At 41.4% G+C, this 23,987-nt stretch overlaps 1 protein-coding gene across 1 annotated transcript; it reads left to right on the top strand.

Moving 5' to 3' along the window:
- Positions 1-1,225: 1,225 nt before the first annotated feature.
- LOC311208604 (trifunctional purine biosynthetic protein adenosine-3-like) lies at positions 1,226-21,803 on the top strand (the record flags this gene model as incomplete). Its single annotated transcript, XM_084285438.1, has 21 exons — positions 1,226-1,370; positions 2,164-2,259; positions 2,919-3,093; positions 4,724-4,835; positions 5,369-5,428; positions 6,257-6,382; positions 7,156-7,243; positions 8,642-8,727; positions 9,229-9,397; positions 10,737-10,968; positions 11,099-11,193; positions 11,912-12,021; positions 14,048-14,246; positions 14,818-15,069; positions 15,358-15,510; positions 16,823-17,029; positions 17,778-17,921; positions 18,260-18,390; positions 19,910-20,051; positions 21,122-21,237; positions 21,531-21,803. The coding sequence occupies 21 exons, from the start codon at positions 1,226-1,228 to the stop codon at positions 21,801-21,803; spliced, it is 3,111 nt and encodes a 1,036-aa protein (XP_084141564.1).
- Between the last annotated feature and the right edge of the window lie 2,184 nt (positions 21,804-23,987).

Below are 23,987 nucleotides of genomic sequence, written 5' to 3'. Positions count from 1 at the left end.
CTGGTAATTGATAGAGTATTAAGGATATGCTCTGTGTTTACATGCATAGAATGCAATACCTAAAACTTAGATTTTCTGCCAAAAACAAGATTAACAGTCTCTTAGATAATCCCCAGCAGTCGATAATTCCCTGGGACAGGGTACCTGAAGAACTTATATTGTACTTGGACAATTTAATAACTATGAAAATATCTAAAGTTAATTTTCATTTTGTTGATGTTAGGTTAGGGCATCTTAATACTGTCTCGGGAACTAGGAACATGGTTGTTGATGTATTGCACACAGTTCGGTGAACATCTTTTCTGAAATATTATACCTCAGTGGCACACAGCTTCTGTTTGCCTTTGGAAGCTATTTAATGAACTCAAACCAATGGTCATGATTTCCTGGGAAAAGACTGATGACATTGCCTGCAAAGCTGTTGTTTTATGGTGACTTCAATTTATTATCAATTTCCTGGGTAAGGACTGGTTTATGCCAATAGCATCTTCCCTAAAGGTCAGGTGCTGAGATTGTTTTTCTTTCTGACATTTGTCTACACTCAGCACATGCAGAAAAATTAAGTTTGCAGATGTGAACTGTGGTGGGTATGATAATATTTCGGAAATAAATCAAAACTAATTTGCCTAGAAATATTACAGAGGAACTGATTTAAATGTCAGTGTGGTAGTGAAATTAGCAGTTGTTCTTTTATTGGGCATGCTGTTCTGCTCAAGTTACCCTCTTAGCAATTGTCAAAGTATAAAATCTGTTCTGAAAACTGTCTTTGCTGTTTATTACTGAACATGTTTACTACACTCATGAAAGTTCCTGGATTGACCAGGGTGTTCAGTTTGAAATACCTGGTAAGTTACCTAGAGCATGTGTATGAAGCTTTCTGTTCTGTCCTGTGTGGTCGTGTGAAGGACATGATGAGACCAGGTCATGACAAGATTATTTCAGCCTGACTACTTAACAGAGGAAATGTTGACTATGCTGAAACAAGTGGAAGAACTCTCAGTGATTTCATTGTGGTCACTATTTAAACCAAAATATGAATGCTACAGCCATCCAGTGATGCTACTGGTGCGGTCACTCTGTTCTGATGTCTTATAGATACCTTTCTGATACAAAGTGGATTGATATTACTTACCATCTTTTTAATACATTTTTTGCTTATTTTTACATGGGTTTATGAAATAAACAGGTAACTCTATACCTGATGACTTTGGGTTTGCACAGGCTCATGGCTGATCGGGTGCTTGTCATCGGCAGTGGAGGGAGAGAGCATGCGCTGGCCTGGAAGCTGGCCCAGTCCCCACATGTAAAACAAGTGTTTGTTGCTCCAGGAAATGCAGGAACAGCTGACAATGGAAAAATTTCCAATTCAGGTAAAAAGGGAGGGAAAAATCAAATACTGTGCCACGCAATCAGTAGTACAGGTGTGGAAATTGAAACAAAACTGACCGCGTTTATATTCAATCAATAGAAGATAACAGTTATTCTTTTCCTTTACTGGTACTACAAATTATTTAAGGCGCCTTTTTTTGTTTGTTTTGTTTTGTTTTGTTTCTGGATACTAGAACTGCCTAATGAAGCATCACGTTGTGTCTATTTTTAGCCTAGCTTCTTAAAATAGCAAGGCTTGTGCGAGCCTGTGTATTTCTGTACCTCATCTCTTTCCTCCTACTATTATGATTGAATTCATCGACCAATTTAATTCAAACTTAGCAGTGGAACAGAAGTCTCAGAGATACTACCTGCTGGATAGGAACTGCTTTGGTGTCTGCCTAGGCTGCTTGGCTAAATTTAGTTCTATTGTTCACTGGCATTTATTAGATCTTTGCTCAGATCTTAAGGCTGAGTTTCCTTATGCAGTGAAGGTTTTATTTTTTAAATATTTTAGTCTGTTATGATAAGCAACTTTTAAAAGTTTATACTGAATGCAGTTAATAAGTTAGCGAATGTGTATTAAAAACAACAGTGCAAATTGGAAATGTTCACTTTTCATTCTGGACTCTATTATTATTATACGATTTGTGTTACTTTGCCATTCATGGCCTGTGGTCTCTTTTAGTATTTTAATCATACCTCTAAGGGAGATGGAACATTGATACTCTCACTTTCCATCTCTTATTTAGGCTTTGTATGGATAGCTTAATTATACATCCTTTTCCTTTTCAGCTGTATTAGTGAGCAATCACACTATTGTTACCCAGTTCTGCAAAGATCATAATATTGGACTTGTGTTAGTTGGACAAGAAGCTCTTTTGGCAGCTGGTAAGCTGGAATAAATTATCTTGGCAATAAAAATCAGCTCCTTGCATCTTGCTTTAAACCGATCTCCTTAGGATCATAATACACAGACTGACTTCATTGAACTGAAGTGGAAGAAATTTTGGAGTATCTTGTAGATGTAGGTTAAAGGCACCTGGCAATATTTTGCTGGATAGCTGTATGCTGCTTTTTATGTTAGAAATCAGCAGGGGAAATCATGCAGGATCACAAATCAGTGATGGTTACAAGTATTCTTGTCTTCCTCTGCTTTTGGCTATATAAAGAGTTTTCTTGCAATGGTCCTAACATTGCTGCTGTATGCGACAGTGCCCAAGCCACCACTGACATTTATTATAATGTAGTACAGTAAGATCTCCATGTCTAAAATAGTGAACAGAAGTACCAAACAGTCCTAACTGTAGCCATGGGTTGGTAACTGTGACTGGGCTCATTAATAAAAAGAGCTAAAGACCTCTTAAAACTAAACAATGAAGACGATCATTGGATATTCAGAACCTTATTTTAAGGATTAATTTGCTGTTTGAGACATTGAAATGTGTTAACAGACTACTGCAGCGTCTATGTAGCGTTCATTTTGTCAGAATGATGTTTCCAAAGACACAACTTGCTATTCTTCTTCTTTTGCTATTTTTGATAATTAGGGATTGTCGATGACTTGCGAGCAGCTGGAGTTAGGTGTTTTGGACCATCTGCAAAAGCAGCCCAGCTAGCAGCCAACACCAGCTTTGCCAAAGCGTTTCTGGATCGACATGGGATCCCAACAGCAAGATGGAAAGCCTTTACCAATCCCCAGGAAGCTTGTAGGTTTATTATTAGGTAAATATTTGGATATTGGAAACTCCTTTATCAAGTTATCTGTGCACTTAGTCTTCACCCATGATAATTACCTAGAACTAGTGAGTTAGTGTTTTATTTTCAACTGTCAAGCTTTTCAAGTAGCTACTGAATACTTTTGAATCAGTTTTGTGATAAAAGACAGATGACAAAGGTGCAGGATACTTTAAGAGGTTGATTTTTCTCTTCACAGATCACAGGTCTTCTTCCCTTTAATCGGCTTCTTCAGGATGCTCTTTAGCCATTTAAAACAAAGGAATGTGGCAGAGAAAATGGTTTAAATCTATTTTTGTGTAAGGGCAGGAATCATTTCTACACAGACAGAAAACAGCTACATCTCTATAGAGTGATTTGGGAGGGGCTGGCCAAATACTCCTAACTTAAAGACAATATTCCTATTTCTTCAGGGACACACAACATCTCTCTCTACATGTAAGGGAAATGCAACTGGTTATCTCTGCGAGCGCTTTGAGCAGTAATGCCTCTGAAGTCATAGGGCATCCTGTGGGAGAATAACTTCACACTGTGGCTGTTTAGGTCCAGTGTCACAGCAGCTGCTGTGTTCAGCTACAGAGGCCCACGTTGGTCCGTGTGTTGGTTTCACAAACTCCTTGTCTTTGCTGTTGTATATTACATGTGGTATATTAAAAACAAAACAAAAACAAAACAAAACAAAAAAACTTTTTACTGACTTTGTTCAATGCTGTAACAGCATTGTCTGTATTATGGTCATGCAGAAAAACAGAACAACAACTTGTATGTTTGTAAGTATGCCTAAGACTTTAAAAACAAAAACTGTATCTCAGGTCAGCATATTGAGCTGTGGAATAAAGGAGCTCTGTGTGAACCTACGTTGGCTGCTTGTAAAAATCTGGGTTTGTGATTTATCCAAATATAAATCACAATGTGGAAAAGAGGAATGAGATGTTTCAGAAAATAGACTAGTGTGATGAATCAGCTCTTCAGAAGTGTCATTTCACTGTCCACAACCTGGAGAGAGGTGAAGAGATAAAGTGTAGTTAAAATATGTTATACTTTTTCTTTTTTTTTCTTTTTATTTTTATCCTTTCCTCCAGATTTATTTTAAGAGTAGCAAACCAATTCTGTGGATACAGCGTTAATCCACTAGGGCTAATGTATCCTTTATGTGCAAGATCTAGCTCAGCCTTAACCTTACAACCCTAATCAGAACTTCCATAGTGGTTTGTAGATTTATGTACTATAATGTGGTGTTGTGAGCCTATAAATCATCAGTGAGTTCATCTTTCCAGCCCTATGACAGGAATCAAATAGTAACCCAATTTAGGGAAAAGAGGAAGAAACTGCAAGGTGTTAAAGTTAAGTGACTTGTTCAAGTGTATACACTGAGTTGGTGTCAGAACCAACAGAACACATGGATTTCCAGTCCTCAGTCCTGTGCTGAGGGATATAAGAGCCCATTCACATCCGTGACAGGATGGACTAGCAGGAAATGTGCTTTTCTGATGCATTATTCCTCAATTCCTCTAAATTCCATTTAGAAAAATGGAAGGATGTAGGGAGAATTGAGCTTAAAAATGTGCCTTTCACTGGATGCAGTAGGGATGACTGAATCTTTTTCTTTTATTTAAAGCACAGACTTTCCTGCACGAGTTGTACGGGCGAGAGGCCCTGCGGCTAGAAAAGAAGTGACTATTGCAGCCAGCAAGGAGGAAGCCTGCAGAGCTGTCCAAGAGATTATGCAGGTGGAGAAATCTTTACTTAAACAGTGGGAATATCATTCACCTAGTTCACTAAGAACAGGGTGAACCTCCCAGGTTGAATCCATCCAGCTTCTGCATTAGGGTTGGAAATTAGGGTTGGCTGCAAGCTTTCAGTCTGCATGTCTGTGAGATTTGATCACTGTGGGACTTTTCCCCCTGTTCCTCACCCTTATGGGTACCTGAGGGGTTTCTCACGTTTGCCCTCAGACAGGGGGGACTGAACAGGGCTCTGGGGAGCTTGTGACTGGACTCTCGTTCCCACACTATGTCCCACCTTCCTGCCCCTCCAAGTTTTCCACTTTCCTTTGGCTCCTGGGGCCTGATAAAAGGTGCATTTAAATGTCTCTTAATTACCTCCAAATGAGATTCTGTTAGCTTTTCTCAGCATACAAGAATTCAACCAAGCTGGCATTTTTCATATCCATTGTCTTTTCTGTTAACAGAAAATAGATGATGTAGCCAGTAGATGCTGTGTTTACTGACTGACAACTTTTTCTTTGTTTGTTTTTGTGCAGGACAGGATGTTTGGAGAGGTGGTTGTCATTGAAGAACTTCTTCAAGGGGAAGAACTTTCTGTATGTGATCAGTGGCGTGGTTATGTGCTTTTATTCCTTGTCCTTATTGCTGTGCTTTATGCATAAACACAAAAACATACTGTTTCAAATAGTTGTGTAGGCTTGTTTGTTTTATTTGACACTAACATAAATAATTATGGAAGGTAAGTAATTTTACATCATTCTAATCTGTCAGTGGAATTTTCTTTTACATTAGCCATAAACCTGCAACTGTGACGATCTTTTTAGGTGGAAATTGATCTTTTTTTCCTAAGGTGACCTAAAACATGTTTGTATGAACTTTGTCTTGGCCATTCTTGTTACATTATTAATGTTGTGCTAATACTTAGGGTCGACTTTAGCACTTTTCTTACTGTGGGTTATTTCTCAGAGTCAGGAGAAAACCTAAGCATGTATATTATGTGCCAGGCGAAAACTGAAAACAAATTATTTGTGTTCTGCGCTGAGAATGCCTCACACACATTCAGGCCCCAGATTTGCAAGCACAGATGTTTAACTTCAAACATACTCAAAATAGGAGTAATTCTGTCAAGCCGAGGACGGCTATTTATGTGTCTTAAGGCAGGCATATGTCTAAGTCTTGCCTGATAGGTCGAGATCTAGTTCATCAGAAAGGAATTTTTATGAAGGCCATCATTTCTCCTGATCATTTGAAAATAAGAGAGCTTAGTAAGCTTGGAGCAGAATAAATGGATCCCATTGCTTTTTAGCTTTGATTCCTACCTATTCCTGGCAGATTCCCAAATTTATCTCTGTGACCAGTAGTGTTAACTTCCCTTAGGACAGGATGTTGTCACTGTTTGCTGTGCCCTGTGCCTCTCTTAACAGTGCCTGTGCTTCACGGATGGTGTCACTGTTGCCTCAATGCCTCCAGCCCAGGCCCACAAACGATTATTGGATGGCGACCAGGGCCCAAACACTGGAGGGATGGGAGCCTACTGCCCGGTTCCTCAGGTATAGCCGTCCTCCTCAGCCTGCAGTAAGGCTGATCACACACCTGTGGTTAATACACCTTTAGAGCCCAATTTTGTTTCTGTTGCATATGATGAATTTCTTCTGGAATTGATTGTTGCTGTGCTTGTGTAGGAGTAACACAGGGCTCAACCTTTAGTAGCTGCTCTTTAGGATTTCGTGAGCTAGTGTTCTGAGGAATACTCTTTTTTACCTTTTCCTATTATTCCTAAACTTGGTGTTTATTTTTTCCTTCTCTCTAAACTTGGTGTTTACCTTTTCCTTCTTTCTAAATTTGGCATTTACCTTTTCCATTGCTTATAAACTTTGTGTTTCTCTGCTCCAATTAGCATCGCTTGAAATGTCCCTGCAAAATTTCCTGCTTGCCTGGAGTCTTTGTCTTGAACATAACCATGGGTTTATTTTTGTTAATTCTTAAAGCTGACTACATTGTTGTATATATGCTGCTCGAGTGTACTATTAGTGTGTTTTTCTGGAAGTACAGAAACAATCTTACTGCATACAGCCCAGGTTTTCAGTGTCTCAAACCTTCTTAAACTTGTCCCTTTAAAGAAAGAAACAAAAAATCCCAGGAGACAGAGCATCAGTGTATCTGTCCTTTAGGCAGCAACACCCTAATGAAAGGAGCATACTGGATGAGGGTGGGACTGTGGGAAACATAGCTGAGGCATTCACTTACCCCAGCCCTTCCAAGTCCTAGGAGCTAGTCCAGCAAGTGTCATCACTGTCTCAATCAGTTTGATGTTGATCATCAGGTTCCAGAAGTTCTTCTAGAGAAAATCAACGATGCTATCCTTCAACATGTTGTTGATAGTATGAGGCAAGAAGGAGCAGCATACGTAGGTGAGTAAGCATTCAACTGAAAATCAAGATTAGTTTCATTATTGGGGATTGCTTTTGGATTCCCAAACAATTTTGTCAAAAACAAACAAGCAAACAAGTTAATTTTTCACGCAGTATTAAGCCTCATTGATTTGTTTTGTAGCTCGTCCTTTGGAGAGAAGAACTTTCTTCTTTTCTTCAGATGACATTTCAGGAGATTTCTCATGCCTGCTTTTTTTTTTTTTTGTTCAGTGCAGACTAACAGACGTATTTCTTATTAGCTATAAAACAAAAACATCAGTCAGAATGTGGGAAGCTTGCAAACTATGTGGGCCCTTGCATTTGATTGCTATGACTGTTACTTTTAAAAATAAATTAATCTCATTAGCTAGAAATCACTCAATCTGAGTAATACTGAGCTATAAAACATACTGTATTTTTATTAAATTAGAACAGTTTTTAAAACAGTTGCAACCAGATTCTTTGTAGGTTGAGGTATTAGATGTACTTAAGTTCAGTCATACTGCTCACTTCTGGATACAGCAATGTGAGTTATCTTTGTCTTAAGAATGTTTTGAGAAAAGGAAGGAGATGCTCACAGCTGTCGCTTTATGACAACAATTTCTTGGTAGGGAAGACTATCAACACATGTGCGAAGAGTTGTGTCCCAGTCTTGAGAGACGCAATGTATTCTCTGCTATTTGGTAACATTTTTGTAATGCTCAGTACGATTTTACAGTGCTGCAGTAAGAAATGAGTGGATGTTGAGCATTTTCAGGATGATGGTGGAGGACCTGATGCTTTGTGGGGTTTAATGTTTAACACTTGTTATTCTCTAGAGATTGGTTTTCCAGTTAGACAATGAAAGGCCCACTTTAGATCACCATGTTCATGTGCGTGTTGCAATAGAAATCACAGAGTATCAACTTCAGTAAATATTCATTTGTTTTTGTTTATTAGCAGTGCTTATGAATTTTGGTTTGGCATTTTTGCCTGAACACAGAGTTACATTCTATATTTATGCATTACAGTAACGCACTCAATGGTAAGAAAATTGCAAGGTCTACATAATGGTCTTTTATGGGAACTGTTTGCTTTTTTTTTCATCCTGTCAGTTCCATCTGATCTCTGAATGCCTGCAATTAGAGGGCTGCAGCAGAAGGCAGAACTTGCCTTTCTGATGCAGAGAGGTTGCTTTCCATTGTATTCAGTCTAAAATGTGATGCAATATTCATCACATTGCTGCTAGCTGCTTTGCTGCTTACTGTGGATTTATTATGACTTGTGTCAAACTGCTTGCTGAATCCCTGCTCCTAATTTCTTACAGTTAGCAGAAATAAACAGTATGTTGCATTTCAAAGAATTCTTGAAAAATGAACATTTAAATTCATTTTCCTGATTGTGTTTTTTTCTGAGCAGGTGTGCTGCAGACGGGGTTAATGCTTACCAAAGATGGTGTGAAAATTTTAAACTTTAAATGTCAGTTTGGTGACCCTCAGTGCCAGGTGAGTGACAGATACTGGAAGCTTACATATGCTTCATTCTTTTGCCTCTGGCTGTTATATCTTACCTCTCGGGAAATATGCATAAAATATTTGGATTTATGTCTTCCTTCCCTCAACATGCAGATCAGAAAGAGAATGTCTTAGGTGATGTATGAAGTAATTTAAAATTTTATCTAGGCAGCTTCTGTGAATTACTAGTTAAAGAATTTAAGTTAAAGAGCTGTTCCTTCAATTTTATTTTTCTGGGTAGAAGCATACTGGGAGGGGCCTAAATTCATGTGCCATCATCTCACATCATGTTACAAATTTCTGCCTGTTGCAAAGAGATGTTACAAATTAGTGCTCACCAATGGGTTCCAAATCTAGAGATATAGGGAAATCCAGTATTTTCAGTTTGGCAGCTACAGGTTTTATTCTGTTAATTGAATTTTCCCTAAGGTGATTCTCAGTAAGCCAGCAAAATAAGAATGAACTTCCATCACCATGAAAATTTTTATGCAGGTAATCCTTCCACTGCTTAAAAATGATTTGTATGAAGTGATTCAAGCAACAATTGATGGCAAACTCTGCAGCTTCATGCCAGCCTGGTCAGAAAACAGTACAGCTGTGTGTGTGGTCATGGCAAGTCCAGGATACCCAGGAGACTATGACAAAGGCATGGAAGTAACAGGTAACTTGAGAAGCTTGTTCACTATTTACTTTCAGCCTAGCACTTCAGAAAGCTTGCATTTACTTCTTCTCCCAGAGAGCTGAACTGCTTTCCTTCATCCCACCCCTCACACTCTGCAGAATCTGCCTTCATCAATCACTCCTTGTCCTTGTGGAAGAAATAACTCTTCAGTAAGATTGTTTAGCTGAAATGCTTCCTGTCCAAAGTAGCACAGGGCCTCAATGTTTAAAACGGCATCATTCTGTAAAGCTCAGTCTGTAGCTGGCTGCTGCGATAAGAAGGTGATAGGGTGTTAAATCTTTCTGGGACAACCATGGTACATCCATGTGAGATAGTGTGACCACCCTGCTTGTTGATCACAAAAAAAAAAAAAAAAAAAAAAGATGGTCAAAGCAAGGAAATTTAATCCATTATTTTATTATCGTACTCCAAGCCCTGGAGTTGTGGGGGCTTTATTCACACCTTTCTGTTTTTCACATTGAATCCCACATTTTAATGGCTTAACTAACAAACACTTTATTCTGGAGTATTCCTTAAGACACGACGAGAAGGAGTTAGGTTTCCATTGCGGCAAGGCCAGCTGGGGCTCAGCTTTGACCTTGTCAGGGCAGTGCTGTGGTGATGCAACACCCTGTACCTCCAGCAAGTGAAATGGTTCCTTTTACTCATTTATAAAATCTATCTAGCTGATAGCAAGGGGAAAACTGTGTTTTGTTTTGCTTTTTCCAGGGGATGGCAGCAGTTCCTCCTCTTCCCTTATCTTCTTAAAATATGATCCTCTCAAAAATCCCTAAGGAATTTGCTTCCCTCTGAGAGGAAAATGCATGGAAACACATTAAAAGAACAAAATAAATCATTTGTTTTAGCCCTCAGACAGCCACCTGCAAGTGATTGTAGAGTAGATTCCAAGTATGGTAGGGAATTATGTGGAGTAGGCACAGCAGAATGGCTGGGGGAGTGCTAAGGTAACACTAACATGAATGGTTTAATATCAGGGAGAAGAGGGAGTCCAAGCAGTCAATCATTGTGTATTGTGGGATGATTTCATGCATTTCATGAAAAGCTCAGCAATTACAATATTCAGCACAGTTTTGCCATGGCAGAAGGTAGTTGAATGTTCTCCCATAGCACCTGGATCCCTTATTTTTGTTCCTGTGTGTTCCCTGTCCTTACTGGCTGGCTCAGAAGGGAATGACTGGTAATGCTGTTTCTCAGAGGAAAGGTGAAGTGGGAAGCTTCATCGTTCTTCTCCCTTGACTGAAGAAAGGACTTCAATCTTCACTGCTTTACCAACATGGTACGCGGTTAAAAATACTCAGAGTTCCTTTTGCTTTTGCAGGGCTGCTTCAAGCCAAAGAGTTAGGGCTGCAGGTGTTCCACGCTGGCACAACGCTGAAGGATGGCAGAGTGGTTACAAGTGGCGGCAGAGTCCTCTCCATTACCGCTGTTAAGGAGGATCTGATGAAGGCACTGGGAGAAGCCAACAGGGGAGTAGCAGCCATTCGTTTCAAGGGTGCCACTTACAGGAAGGACATTGGCCACCGGGGTATACGGCTTCTCAAACAGTCTCTGTATGTAAGCAAAGGCACGAGCAGAAATAGATGCCAGTCCAAAGCTCTGTCTGATGTTATCGTTTGTGTGATCAGTGATGGTCTAGGAAAATGTCGCTATTGCTGCTAGCATGTCGTTTCCTCCCCGCAGGGGTCTGATATACAAAGAGAGATGTGTGAAAGCCGTAACCAATGATGTTTTGTTTCATCAGCCAAAAAGATCAATTGTAAGTGGTACCAGATCAGGTAAGATCAGGAACAATCTTTGAATTTCCTCAGTAGTGAAACCAGAACTTTTTTTATTTTTTATCCCAGAAGTTGAACAAATCTTCTCTTGGCATTGAAACTGAGTTAGAGAAAGTGGGCTGGGCTCACCATGAAGAAAGAAAACTCTCATTTCTTCCTCATCCCTCCTTATGTCTTAATTAAAAGATAGTGGGCTTAACATGGGAATGAGTGCACTTTTTCAAGGGTGGTCTAGTGAACAGAATAACTCCTGGATTAATGGAATAGTTTTGTACATCACTGGGCAGAACTTATCCCACCAGATGTACACATGAGTACAATATCCAAACAGCTGTTAGGATGTGGCTAACAATCCCTGCACTTGTTATTTGTCCTTTACTCTTAATAGTGACTGTTGAGGAAAACAATTTGTTGATTTTTTTTCCCTTTGAAAAAGGAGCCACATGAAGAAAAAAGTGCACTGTTAAAAGTTCAGTATTTTTTATCCTTTTTTTTAATGCACAATCCATAGGTCACAAACACAGAATAATAACCATCTGTTTACAGCACCATGAAAGATATGATTTCAGGGTCCCTGCTTCACAAAGCTGTGCATGTTTTGTCAGTGGACACAGTGCTGTCTTGTCCAAGAAACCGTAATTTGCAATATTCTCTTGGTGAGTATGTTGGGTCTTTTTATTTACTTTACAACGATCCTTTACATATTTCTATTTCACAGGCAGTCATTCAGAAATAAGAAGCTTTACTGGTTTCTTCGACTTAAAGGCATCTGGTTATGATGATCCCATCTTGGTATCTCAAACTAAAGGCCTTGGATCTAAACTGCAGGTAACTTGCAACTTGACTGCAGCAAAGCTCATGTTATCTCCCAAGACTGTTTAAACACCACAGGACATTGTATCATTTACACCCTTCTGAGCCTTTTAAGTACATCCCAAGTCCACTGCAGTGGTCAGTTGGACTTCTTAGGTGATCACTCGAGCAAGGCATGTGTCACTGGGAATCTGGAGAATCTGTATATTTTGTGATGAAATGATAATAAAACAGAACATATAGCCATGCACTTGAAGAACTAAGAACCAGAATTTCCGCTATAAATTAAAGGATCCATTGGCATTGATAAAGATCAATTCAGGGAGAAACTGGTACAGAAAAACACTGAAATTATTACTGTCAAGCTGAGCTTAATAAATTGTATGCAGAGAGGCAGCATTATTACCTCTGTCAGGGTGCTGGAGGAAAAGAAGGATAGAGGAGATAAACATAAAAGGGAGAGAGAAGCCAGTAGCTAAATGCTGCTAATTATACCAAAACACAGTGTCAGTTGAACCAGGAATATATTTACATAGGGAATCAGAAGGCAGCTTTCAGCCATCAGAGGAGTGGAGGTCTGAAGCTGCCTTTCACAGCTAAAGCAAGTTATTTTTTTCAGGTAGGTGTTTATACCTTTAGTAATGAGATGATGTGGTGTGACTTCCTGCACCAGCAGGAGGCCGAGCATAAACCAGGCAGCCTTTTGCAGTCATACATTGCTGAACACCTCTGAGCATGAAAAAGCAATTGCTGCTGGCTCTTCTGGGTATTTGCCCATAAGCGTGGCAGAGAGACATTCCCAGACTGTTCTGAGACCCTCAGTTGTCCAAAACAAGTTGTCCAATGCCTCTACGAATTGTTACTGGATCAGGGAAAAGGAGTTGTTATAATGCAACAAAGGATGTGAGCTGACTGGTTTCCACAGCACCTCTAAGTCAACCAGAGGGTGAAAGAAGTCAGGCTTGTAAATCAAACTCCAATTTTGCGTGGGTGTTGCTGTGTTATCACTTTGAAGCCAGTGATAGCATTCATCTGCATTTTGCCATTGCCTGTCCTTCAGGGCTGGGCTTTTCTGCACTGGTATAACTAAAATGATAAAGCTTTGTTAGTAAAAGGTAGTTACCTTGAAACTTTATCCATACATATGCAGTCTTTGTCCTGTTTCAGACCCTGAAGTGGTAACTAACAAAGCTAAATTGCACTGTGTGAGTTGGAACAGCACCTCTACATCAGTAGCTGGTGCAAATAGAACTGCTCTGGTGTATCCCTAGTGGTGCAGAAACTTCTGTTTATATTAAAATAGTGTAAATGGCACTACTTTGTAGGAGCCATCATGTCTGAATTACTCGTAGGGTGCAAATAACTTGATAATTTATTTATTTTAAACCCAATAATAGCCTTCCTGAAGGAAACAGGATGTTCCTTTCTGGAAGACCTACCTATAGACCAGGCCCTTGTTGTTGTCTGTGATATGAGACAGCTGGGATGAAAAGACTCCTTGTGGAGGGTGGGAGAGGAGAATCTCATTCCTTGTGGGCTTGGAGAAGAACAAGCAAACTGCTTAATGACATTCTTTCAGTTTGGCTGTGTAGCCCAGTGAAATTAGTAGGCAAAAGTGAAGCAAAACACACAATAATGTTTAAGCAACCTGGTCTTCTTTTCAGAAATTGCTAGGCTGTTCTGTAGGTTGGATGTCCCAGGAATTGGTAACTGCTTTCAGACACCCCTTATTCTGGATTTGACATAGCTTTCCAAAAAGCAAGCAAACAAACAACCCCAAATGTCAATTTATGGGTAGCTGAAGTTAGAATTTGAATTAATCTTAAAAAAAAAAAAAAGGGGGGGGGGGATTTTTTTTTTCTCTTTGAGAAAATGAGATGGTTTCTCTTGATCTTGATTTTTCTTGAAGGTATCTTCCATGGTGTTTTCTGTTGTGATTCTTATCAGGGTAAAGAAGAAGGATATCTGCTTATTTGTCTGATTGACGTCTGAGTTCTGCGTCTCTGTTGTCACCACTGCTGCTCCCTCCCATGTTTTGCAGGTTGCACAAGCGTGTAAGAGACATGACACCATAGGGCAGGACCTGGTTGCTGTGTGTGTCAATGACATCCTGGCTCAAGGAGCAGAGCCCCTCTTCTTCCTCACCTATTTTGCCTGTGGCAAACTTGATGTCGATGTGACTCAAACGATCAAAGAAGGAATAGCTGAAGCATGCAGAAATGCAGGGTGTGCTTTCCTAGGTATGAACACACTTCTTCTTTGATATTTGAAGGTCCTGACGTTAAAATTATTATTAGTGAATAGAATTTGTAGGCAGAACAATTAAGTGATCTTCGAACAGTTGGTTTCTGTTTGGGGGAAAATAAAAAGGCAAGCATTTGGGCACAAACTCTTTCTCATTTCTAAAATGGGTCAGCACAGAAGGATGATCTTTGCTATTTGTGCATTTGGATCCTGTCTCTCCCTTTTTTATCCTTGTATAAAGGAGAGGAAAATTGCCCATGCCTTACATTCTTGAAGTGCTACATGTTTTCATTCCCTCTCTGATATTCCATCATAACGTATCAAATAAGAAGCATGAAATACAAGAATGCCTTCTTCTTTCAGTAAGTCCATAAAGCTTTGTTTTGTTGAAGCCATGAGCTAAGAAACTGAGAAGGATTTTTAAAATGCATCTGAATGTGCTGCTTAGGCTGTATGTCTCTAGAACTGTCCTGGATACATTGTCTATTTTAGGAGATGCCACAGATTTAAAGTTATCAATAAAACATGTTTACAAGTAGAGCTGACTGCTTTTTTCTCCCCACTTAGGCAGGGAGATGGCTGAGGTGACTGGCATGTATTCTTCTGGAGAGTATGACCTGGCTGGCTTTGTGGTTGGTGCAGTGGAGCGAGGGCAGATGCTTTTGGGGCTGCAGAGAGCTGATGAGGAGGATGTGTTCATTGGACTGGCCTCTTCTGGGATCCACGGCCGTGGCTTTAGCATCATAAGGAAGATACTCTTAATGTCCTCTTTACACTACTCCTCCCCAGCGCCTGGCAGCTGTGGTGACAAGACTCTAGGTACAACATCTTTCTCAAAAGCAAACCTCCAAATGAATTGCGTCCAGACATTTCCATAACTAGGTGCTGCCACGAGTTGTTTATTTCAGGATGGATTAGGGTTATGCAGTCTTTGGGGTAGATGTATTTCTTGCTTCCCTAGTTTTAGAAGAGTGGACCAGTGCTGTTTGCTATTTCCCAAGGCTGTGTGCCACAAAGATCAGAAGGGAACCTGTTCAGAGAAGCATTCTCACTAAATGCCTAATATATTTTTTAACAATCTGATTGAACTGACACTTTTGTTTGCAGGAGATGTATTGTTGACCCCAGCAAAACTGTACAGTCCGTCTTTGCTGCCTGTTCTTCGCTCGGGGCACGTGAAGGCTTTTGCCTTTATTGCTGAGGAAGGGTTGCTGGAAGGCATCTCCAGAGTCCTGCCAGAACATGTCAGTGTTGTCCTGGGTAAATATCAAAGATGACTGTTTCTGGTTGACAAAATTTATATACAGCATAGACTTGACTTTTCAGCTTCAGTTATAGAGACCCTCAGACATGTTTTGTGTATACAAAGCTGGAGGCTGAACAACCCAAAGTCAACCTTCCCAAACAGATGGCCAAAAACATTCCTATTTCGAGTAGGCATCAACTGATGAGCACCACCCTCTTGTTGGAGTGGGGAATTAAAGGAGAGTTTGAAGGCAGCTTATGTCTAGAACAACAGGGATTTGAGAAAATTGTGTGCTCTGCAAAATCTCTCTCTATACTAATAATTTCAACCAAACAGTGAAGCTTGTTGAGATAACTAATTTGCATGACTTACTCCACAGTGCGTACACAGACAGAGACAAACACTTACTGCAATTTTGTGGTCAGCAGTAACTTCTTCACAACAGATTAGAATTTGACATCTAAGTTAAAACTTCTTCTATTGAAGCCAAAATTGGGAAGAGTATTAGGAAGTTAAAACAACAGCACCAAACCAAAATTAAAACAACAACCACACATATTGATGAGAGTCCAAAAATATTAAGGTGATAGGAAGGGGAGAAGGAAGGAGTTTGTACTTCTCTAGAATGAAATTAGAAAGAAGAGAAATAAACTCAGCTTACTAAAGTGGTGCCCAGCTTGCTTATGAGTGGCTAGAACCATGGACAAGATAACAATCCGAGGGGACTGTTTTCTAAAGTGAAGCCAAAGTGGTGAGTCTATACCATCAGACTTTCTACAGAGAAGCTAAGGACATGCCTGCATGAGTAGGGTCACTGTGAAAGCCCATCCATGCTTCCTACTAATCAGCCTTGTTCCAGTCTGCCTGCTAACACACAGAAGTATGCACGCTTATACCAGTCGTCGTTTCTTTGAAACAGAAGACTAGGAACTGCTTATATAGCCCAAAAAAGCCAGATGTTTTGTTCCGTGGCTCCTATATCTCTTACAGAAGAGATGTAAGTCATTTGATCTGGCTGATCAAGGATGGGTATGTTTTAATGCGCCGTCATTTCCTACATGTTCTCAGAAAGCCTAGAGATCCCTTTTCTTGCACAAATGGTGTCAAGAAACCTCTGCCTAAGCAGCACCCATAAGCATGACTGGAAGTTGGATCAGTGTCCTTATCAGGCACTTAAAATATCTAAAATAGCTTAAAATATCTAAAAGATCTTAAAATATCAGGAATATATGTCTATCAGCTCTCACAATATACCATTGTGTGCAACAGCAGATGGGTAGCAAACATTTGTGCTGACCATACCCGATTTTCAATCTTCTTTTTCAGATGCACTTAGTTGGAAGATTCCTGAAATCTTCTGCTGGCTTTACAAAGAGGGAAACCTGTCTGAGGAGGAGATGGCTTGGACATTTAATTGTGGGATCGGGGCAGTCTTGGTTGTGCAGAAGGAGCTGGCCCAGCATGTTCTCAAGGATGTACAGAGACATGAGGAAGCTTGGCTGATCGGGGAAGTTGTTGCCCCTTGTCACACAGGTTAGCAGGTGTAAGACACCTTGTTAGCAGGTGTCTTAGTGGAAATGACACAAAAATTAAATAGCATGCTTTGACTGAAAGATTCACCTGTATCCTCGTTCAGAGACGTTTCCACCTAGGTGTGCACTACTTATTTTTAACTTGATAGAGGGAGAGTTGTGTAAATGCGATTCTGTGAAGCGCTGAGCATCTCCTGGGAGGTACAAGTTGTGCTCAGCTCTGTAGGAACTGTTCTGTTGCAAGTTTTGGGTAGTTCACATCTATCTCCTGTCATTTTGCTAGGCTTGAGGCCACTTGGTGCCTTCACATCTAGATTTCACTATTAAATACCATGAGAAGTGAATGACTTGTTTTCAGAGTGACATTACTTGAATGGTGCCTTACCTAGATACCTGGTTGAGGCTTGAGGAAATCCCTCTGATGGCTGTCTGTAAGGACTTTAACATTATTTAGTCAACTATATTTTATCACAATCATGGTAATCAACACACCTCCTTTCCAGCCCCTTCCCAACTCACATGGATCCCACATAAAGGCCGAGGATAGGCCACAGCTGTGTGCAGTCACACATGGTAGTAAGTCTTCCTTCTGCAAGTGACTAACACTAACTTCAGTCAGTGTTAGCATAAGTTCATTGCTGATAGGTTTTGTCAATTGAAACTTATGACTAATGAGCTATACCAAATACATTTAGATGGGAAAGTAAGATCTGAAGTATTGTACTTTTGTTTTCCTCACATATCTGGAGGCGGTTCTCACATCAAAGTCAAGAATCTTCTTGAAGCTCTGCAGCTCAGCAGCCCCCAGCACCTGCTGAATAATGCTGTTGTAGAGAGTCAACACCAGCCCAGAAGGAAAAAAGTTAAAGTAGCTGTTCTCGTCTCTGGAACAGGTGAGCTTTCGTTTATCATCACACAGAGAAATGCTCATACAAAGGAGAGGCTGAATTCAGCCCTGATGTAAATGCATCTGCCTTGACTTGTTGTTTGTTGTTTTTTTTTTTTTTTTTTCTATGGAGTCTTCTAAAAGTAGGGTTATGCTTTGACTGAAAGTCAAGCAGGTGTTTTGTACTGCTTAACAAATGAGCTTTCTTACTGCATAAATTGCTTTCTCCTCTTCCATTTGTGCAGTCCTTGACACAAATATTTTTATTAAATAGGGCTAAGAGTCACTTCTCAGTGATGTAGATGCTCATCTATTTTGTAAATATTTGCTCTCTTTGCATTTGAGGCACAAATCTTGCTGCTCTCATCAACTATGCAAAAGAACCAGGCAGTTGTGCTCAAGTTGTGCTCGTCATCTCCAACAAGTCCGGTGTGGAGGAACTACGAAATGCAGCCCGTGCTGGGATTCCCACCAGGGTAAAGGCACCCGTTTCCTTTCCCTTCTAGCACCAGCTCACACTAACTGCATCTGTAGGTCTGTAACGTAATGCTTGGTGAGAATTCGTGTTTCACATCTGTTTAGATCTTCTGTGTGAATGAGTGGATGTAGCACAGAACTGTCAAAAGTATCAGCAGAGACAGGGCTGGAAGCTGTACGGGCCTAACACAGTGCTCGCTGGAGGCTGTGAGTGTCTCTCCTGTCTCTTCAGTGAGCGTTACAGTCCAGAGTTAGGAAGGGACTTAAAATAAGCACGTGCCTACATTTAGAGATGTGTTAGATCTCACTGAAATTAGTATGCTTACGTTTTACTCTTGCAAATGCTTTGATAATTTCAGTCTGAAATTGTAGCCCAAGCAACTTACAGCTCTAAGAGAAGTCAGTAAGATTTCAGGCTCTGCAAAACACAGAAGCATGTTGCCTCCTCGGCTCATCCCTTGATAGAAAGACCATCCTGTGTGCTCGGTCACTTTCAGCAGCACCATCCAAGTCTCTTCTACTTTTGGTCAGTAAAGTGTTACGGAAACTTTCACTGGTTTGTTTCATAAAGCAGAGATACAGAAAGAGAATAACAGCATGCCATCGTATTTGGCAAAGCAGAGAAGGTGGCTTTTGAAAACACTGAATGATTTGCAATTTCAAATGCAGCCCACCAGGAACTCCTCTTTCTAATGTTTAATGTTTTAGAGAAGTTATTGTATGTGTACAGCTATGCACAGATGGGAATAAATGCTGTTAGAGACTCTTCATGTATTAAGAAGTTTTCAGCAAGCTTCCTTAACAGCTGAATTGGATCCATGTTACTGTTTTTTTATTCCCTTTTTTTTTTTTTCTTTTTCTGGCAGTGTAAAGACTGGCAAAAAAAAAAAAAATTACATTATGTTAAATTCATTCATATTTTCAAAGATAACAGTAAGATGGTTCTGCAGCCCCTTATTTGAATGTCTTTGTGAGCAGTCAGGAATCAACACGTACGTGGGGAATCAGGGAGAAGGGGCTGAGTAGGACTAAAACAAGACTTAACTCCTCCCGTTACATGGGATGTCCAGTCGGTTTGTTGTCTTTCTAGATAAATTCATGATTTTCAGTAAGCACCCACAGACTGACTGGTGATGATGCTGACGTTCCGGAGATCAATATCTTTTGAAGATTCCCCCTTATTTCCTTATTCCTTCACCCTTATTTCCTTCTACTCCATATTACCCAAATTTCTTTTTTCACTCTTTATTTCTCTTTGTGCAGATTTTCTACGTGTAGTAGAAAGCACTTTGTGAGAAACAACCTGTGTTAACTAACAAGTGATTGGGGTGTTCCCAGGAATGTTGATATGAACAGGAAAATCAGATATCCTGAATAATGTGCAAGCTCATAACTCTTTAAGTCTTTGAGTGTTCTGGAATTAATCAGTTCTGCTTTGTCTTTGCTGCTCAAGTAGCTACTCTCATTCACATGAAGTTATTTCCTTGATACAGCTTTTGATGTATTTTAATGCTTCAGGTGATTGATCATAAGTTATACGGGAGTCGCTCCGAATTTGACAGCACAATTGACCAAGTTCTTGAAGAATTTGCTGTCGAACTGATATGTCTCTCAGGATTTATGAGAATTCTGTCCAGTCCTTTCCTCAGGAAATGGAAAGGTAAGAAACTACAGCTCTGTAAAAGAGAAACTAAAATACAGATGCTTAGTTGTACTAGCATTACAGACACATTTCTTCCTCTTACAGTTAAAGCTCTCTCAGCCTTGCTGACACTGAGGACTGGATGTAAATCAGCAGGGCTATCATTTGTATTCCTTCCAGCCAGCAACTCTGTGCACTAACAGCGAAGTGCCCTGTGCTGGCACAAGAAGTAACAGAGGAGGCAAAAGCAGTGTTACAGAGTTGGTCTGTCTGCCTTCCTACTGGGAAGGAGAAGTGCCTGTGGTGCAGGCAGAAGTTTGGTTCTGTGTCGTCTGTCCAGGAGTTAGCTGGGGAGTTGTGAGAACTTGCTCCCTGCAGTTGTTTCACAGAAAGCTGCGAGGGGAGGTGATTTCTTAATGTGTCCCCCTCCCAGGGCTGCACCTAGCACTGCTGTGCAGCGCGCTGGACACAGCTGCTGCAGCTCCCTCGGTGAGGATGGCTCTGCTCTGCTCTGGGGCAGAGTTTTCTTTACATGCAGGCCAGCAGAGGAGGGAATGCGTGCTCCTGTCTCCTCCTCTTGGCACCACGTACTGGCTCCTGAGGCCTTGCTCAGACATTACTGACCGTGCAGGTTGCACGTGGACAGGCTTCTTAGGGAATCATGTTTCCAGTGAGAATGACCTCCGTCTGTGCAGGGGCTCAGCGTGAGGCTGCAGTGTGAAGCCCTCTGCTTCCAAGCACCTCGTCTGCAGCATGAGGGCTGGTCACCTGAGAGGGCAGAGACTCGTGACTCTCTCTGGCCATAGCTGCAACAGCAAATGAGGTCCTCAGCCTCGGCTGAAACATGCTTGCCTGGGAAAGCCTGCCCACCATCTCTTGTGTTCCTGGAAGAGTAGTGTTTCCTCAGATCACAGCAGCACTTCCCCAGATTTCTTAAGAGATCATAAAACCACATCCATTTTTGCTTTTAAATGTGAACATGTCCTGTTGCATCCTGACTGCTGGTTTGTACTGATGATCATATCCAACTTGAAGGAAATTCCTTGCAAATTGATTTTTTTCTTTTCTCCTCTCACACCAATGTCTAGGGAAAATTCTGAATGCTTCCCCATCGCTTTTCCCAGCAATCAAGGGTGGAAATGTCTATCAGCAATCCCTGCAAACCGGGTTCAAAGTCACGGGCTGCACGGTGCATTTTGTCCTGGTAAGTGTCCTCTTGCCTAACAGTGAGGAAGTTGTGAAAGGGAATTTGCCTTTTTTCCCCTTTCTGAAGGCAGCAGCAGGATGAGGTAACAAGAATGTGCACAGATCTTGGGAACGTTACCAGGTACAACGTGTGGGGGTTGTTTTGCATTTGGAAAGGCAGCTTTACTCTGTGTGTTTGGGGAGACCCTCTGCCTTACTGAGGTATCTCGCGAGACTTTTTTTGCCCTGTTTACATCTTCCGTACCCTCACGGACACCAGCCTCTCCTAAAAGACCTCAATCTCTGTTGCAGGAGGAGTCCTGCCCCAAAGCAGTGATCCACCAGGAGCCGGTATCCGTGAGGGCAGATGACACCGAGGAGACGCTGTCGGCGAGGGTTCAGGAAGCCGAGTGCCGGGCCTTCCCCATCGCCCTGCAGCTGGTGGCCAGCGGAGCGGTGCAGCTGGGAGCTGACGGTAAAACCTGCTGGAAACAAGAGGGACAAAGTCTGGGCCTTCAAGGGGAGAAGAGTGACTGTGCCTCCTCTCCTGTGGTGCTGGAGCCAGAGGAAAATGAGGTGGTGTAGGCAGGCTGATGGGCGGCTTGCTCTCGGCTCACCTGTCCTTCCTCCTTCCTTCCCTGGACGTGCTTGGCCTGGCCTGCAGGCGTAGCGCTGCTGTGAGTTTCCATTCTGAGCCCCGATCTCTTTCCCCTTAGCTTGCCACTTTAGTTATGCCCTTTGTAAAACTGGCGGTGGGAGCCAAACTCATTTCAGATCTCAAATTTCTTTGCTGGTTTTCATCTGCTGTGCAAAGAGAGGGCTTGAGCTGTGGAAGTGGGCTAGTGCTTCAGAGGGGAAGGAATTCTTCTGAGGGCTTAATTTTTGTTGGCTCCATCGCGTTGAGGAGCATGAAGAGCTTCATGAAGGAACCACAGCATGGTGACCAGCTCCTTGGATGGAGGAGGCTGGATGTGTTGGGGCTGAGCATGTGACCCTCAGTAATCCAGCCCTCTTTTTTTTTTTTTTTTTTAACTCCTGGGGATGGACAAATTTCAAAACTGCTGCTACCGGCTCTTTGAGCTGGTGTTGTGCCTTTAAGCAGGCCAAAGTGGGCAGGGAAATGAGTGTCGAAGGAAAACCCCTTTGTGGGCCCTCTTAACAAACAGAGATATCTAGTGAGCTGCCAGCAGAAGAGCTGACCGCCAGCAAGGCAGGGGACTTTTCTGAAGGCAAAGCAAAATGAAACAAGCTGCCCTTCATGGATTATTTGTCACTACAAAATAACAGTGCACACCGAATGTAACTCTAGGCACTTTGCCCTGTTCCTCGAAAGGGGGAGCAGACACACATTCCCAGAATTTCATATTAAAACTTTCAGATCTTGAGGGGCAGAAAATTGGTCAGAGGGACTAGAAATAGTTACCAGCTTTCAGACATTTTTCTTCCTCCATCTGTGAAACCCGCAGGATACCCTCAGCTTGACTTGCCATGGCAGGAAAATCTTGAGTTTTTCTTTCTGCTGACTTCATGATTGGCTTGGCCCAAAGAATCACTGCTGTTAAATAAAACCTTTTTCTGTGGGAAGCTTTATAGCTCTCTGCCAGGATAATGACTTGCATGCAAAGTAACGTAAATGAGAGGAAGAAATCTAGCTAAGAAATTACATGAAAAAAAATAGAAAAGAAGTAGCCAGAGCTGAACTTCCAGGGGAGGGATCACTAACGGCCATCAGATGCAGTGAAAAACAAACAAAAAAATGTTCTTTTGGAATTGCTTGTACTGTACGAGTAAGGGACATACTGCACAACTGGCTCTCGGCCATGTCAGGCTGTTTGAGAGCATGAGTCAGCTCCATTTAAAGCATCCAAAGTATTTACTTATTTAATGTGTAGCTAGCGCTGTTTCAGTGCAGGAGGGAAGGGGGAGGAAGGGGAATTCAGCTTCTTGCCTGCAAGCTCTGCAGTTTCTGCACAGAAATCTGTATTTGGCTTTTGCGCTCCAACAGCGGGAGCAAGGAACGTGTATTTTCATGATCTAGGAGGAATAGGAAGAGCTGTAACAAGGAGAAATTAACAAATGGTTGGTATTTATAGTTAATATTTATGATAAACACGCTGCTTATTTTGCTCCTGGTCTGTTACAACCGTGTTGTAACTCGATGTTGTATATTCACTTAATGTTGTATACTATTTGGCTTGCATACCAAGCATGACTGATGTTTCAAACCTAACTAATAAACTGTTAAAAGAGAATAGGATGCCTGCTATTGTGCCCTCACAGTTCTCCAGGCTATCACCGCAGTATCGAACAACTTCCTCTGTGTTCAAGGCATCCCTCGGGGACTGGGTGTGGTCGTTCATCTATTCTTTTTACAGACTTTTTTTTTTTTTTAGCAGTCTAAGGGCCAGTTCACAACTAAATTTCCTTTTATGGGTTTGCAGAACTGCAGATCGGTGCTTAAATCCCATTTGTCAGCGTTCTTAGACAGCAAAAGACCAGAGTCTTGCTCAAGATGTCTGTGATGGATTGGGGTATTGGATTTGAGGTTGCCTTGTTCTCTGCTTTTGGCCCTCCTGTCATGGATCAAGCAGTTTTTATCAATGCTGCACGAGTTGTGGTTTCACCACTGGTGGAACAAGTAACATCAATGTGTGAATTCATTTGGGAACGATTTCTTTTTGACTTCTAAGAGATGTGCTGTGTCATGGCTAGTACTGAACTTGTGCAGACTTCACCCCAGGCAGAGCTGGACACTCCCTGCCTCTTAGA

The sequence above is a fragment of the Netta rufina genome (genome assembly GCF_964035555.1).
Source record: "Netta rufina genome assembly, chromosome: 1".
NCBI classification, from domain to species: domain Eukaryota; kingdom Metazoa; phylum Chordata; class Aves; order Anseriformes; family Anatidae; genus Netta; species Netta rufina.
The sequence above is the reverse complement of the archived record's forward strand: the minus strand, read 5'-3'. Positions and strand labels throughout refer to the sequence as shown.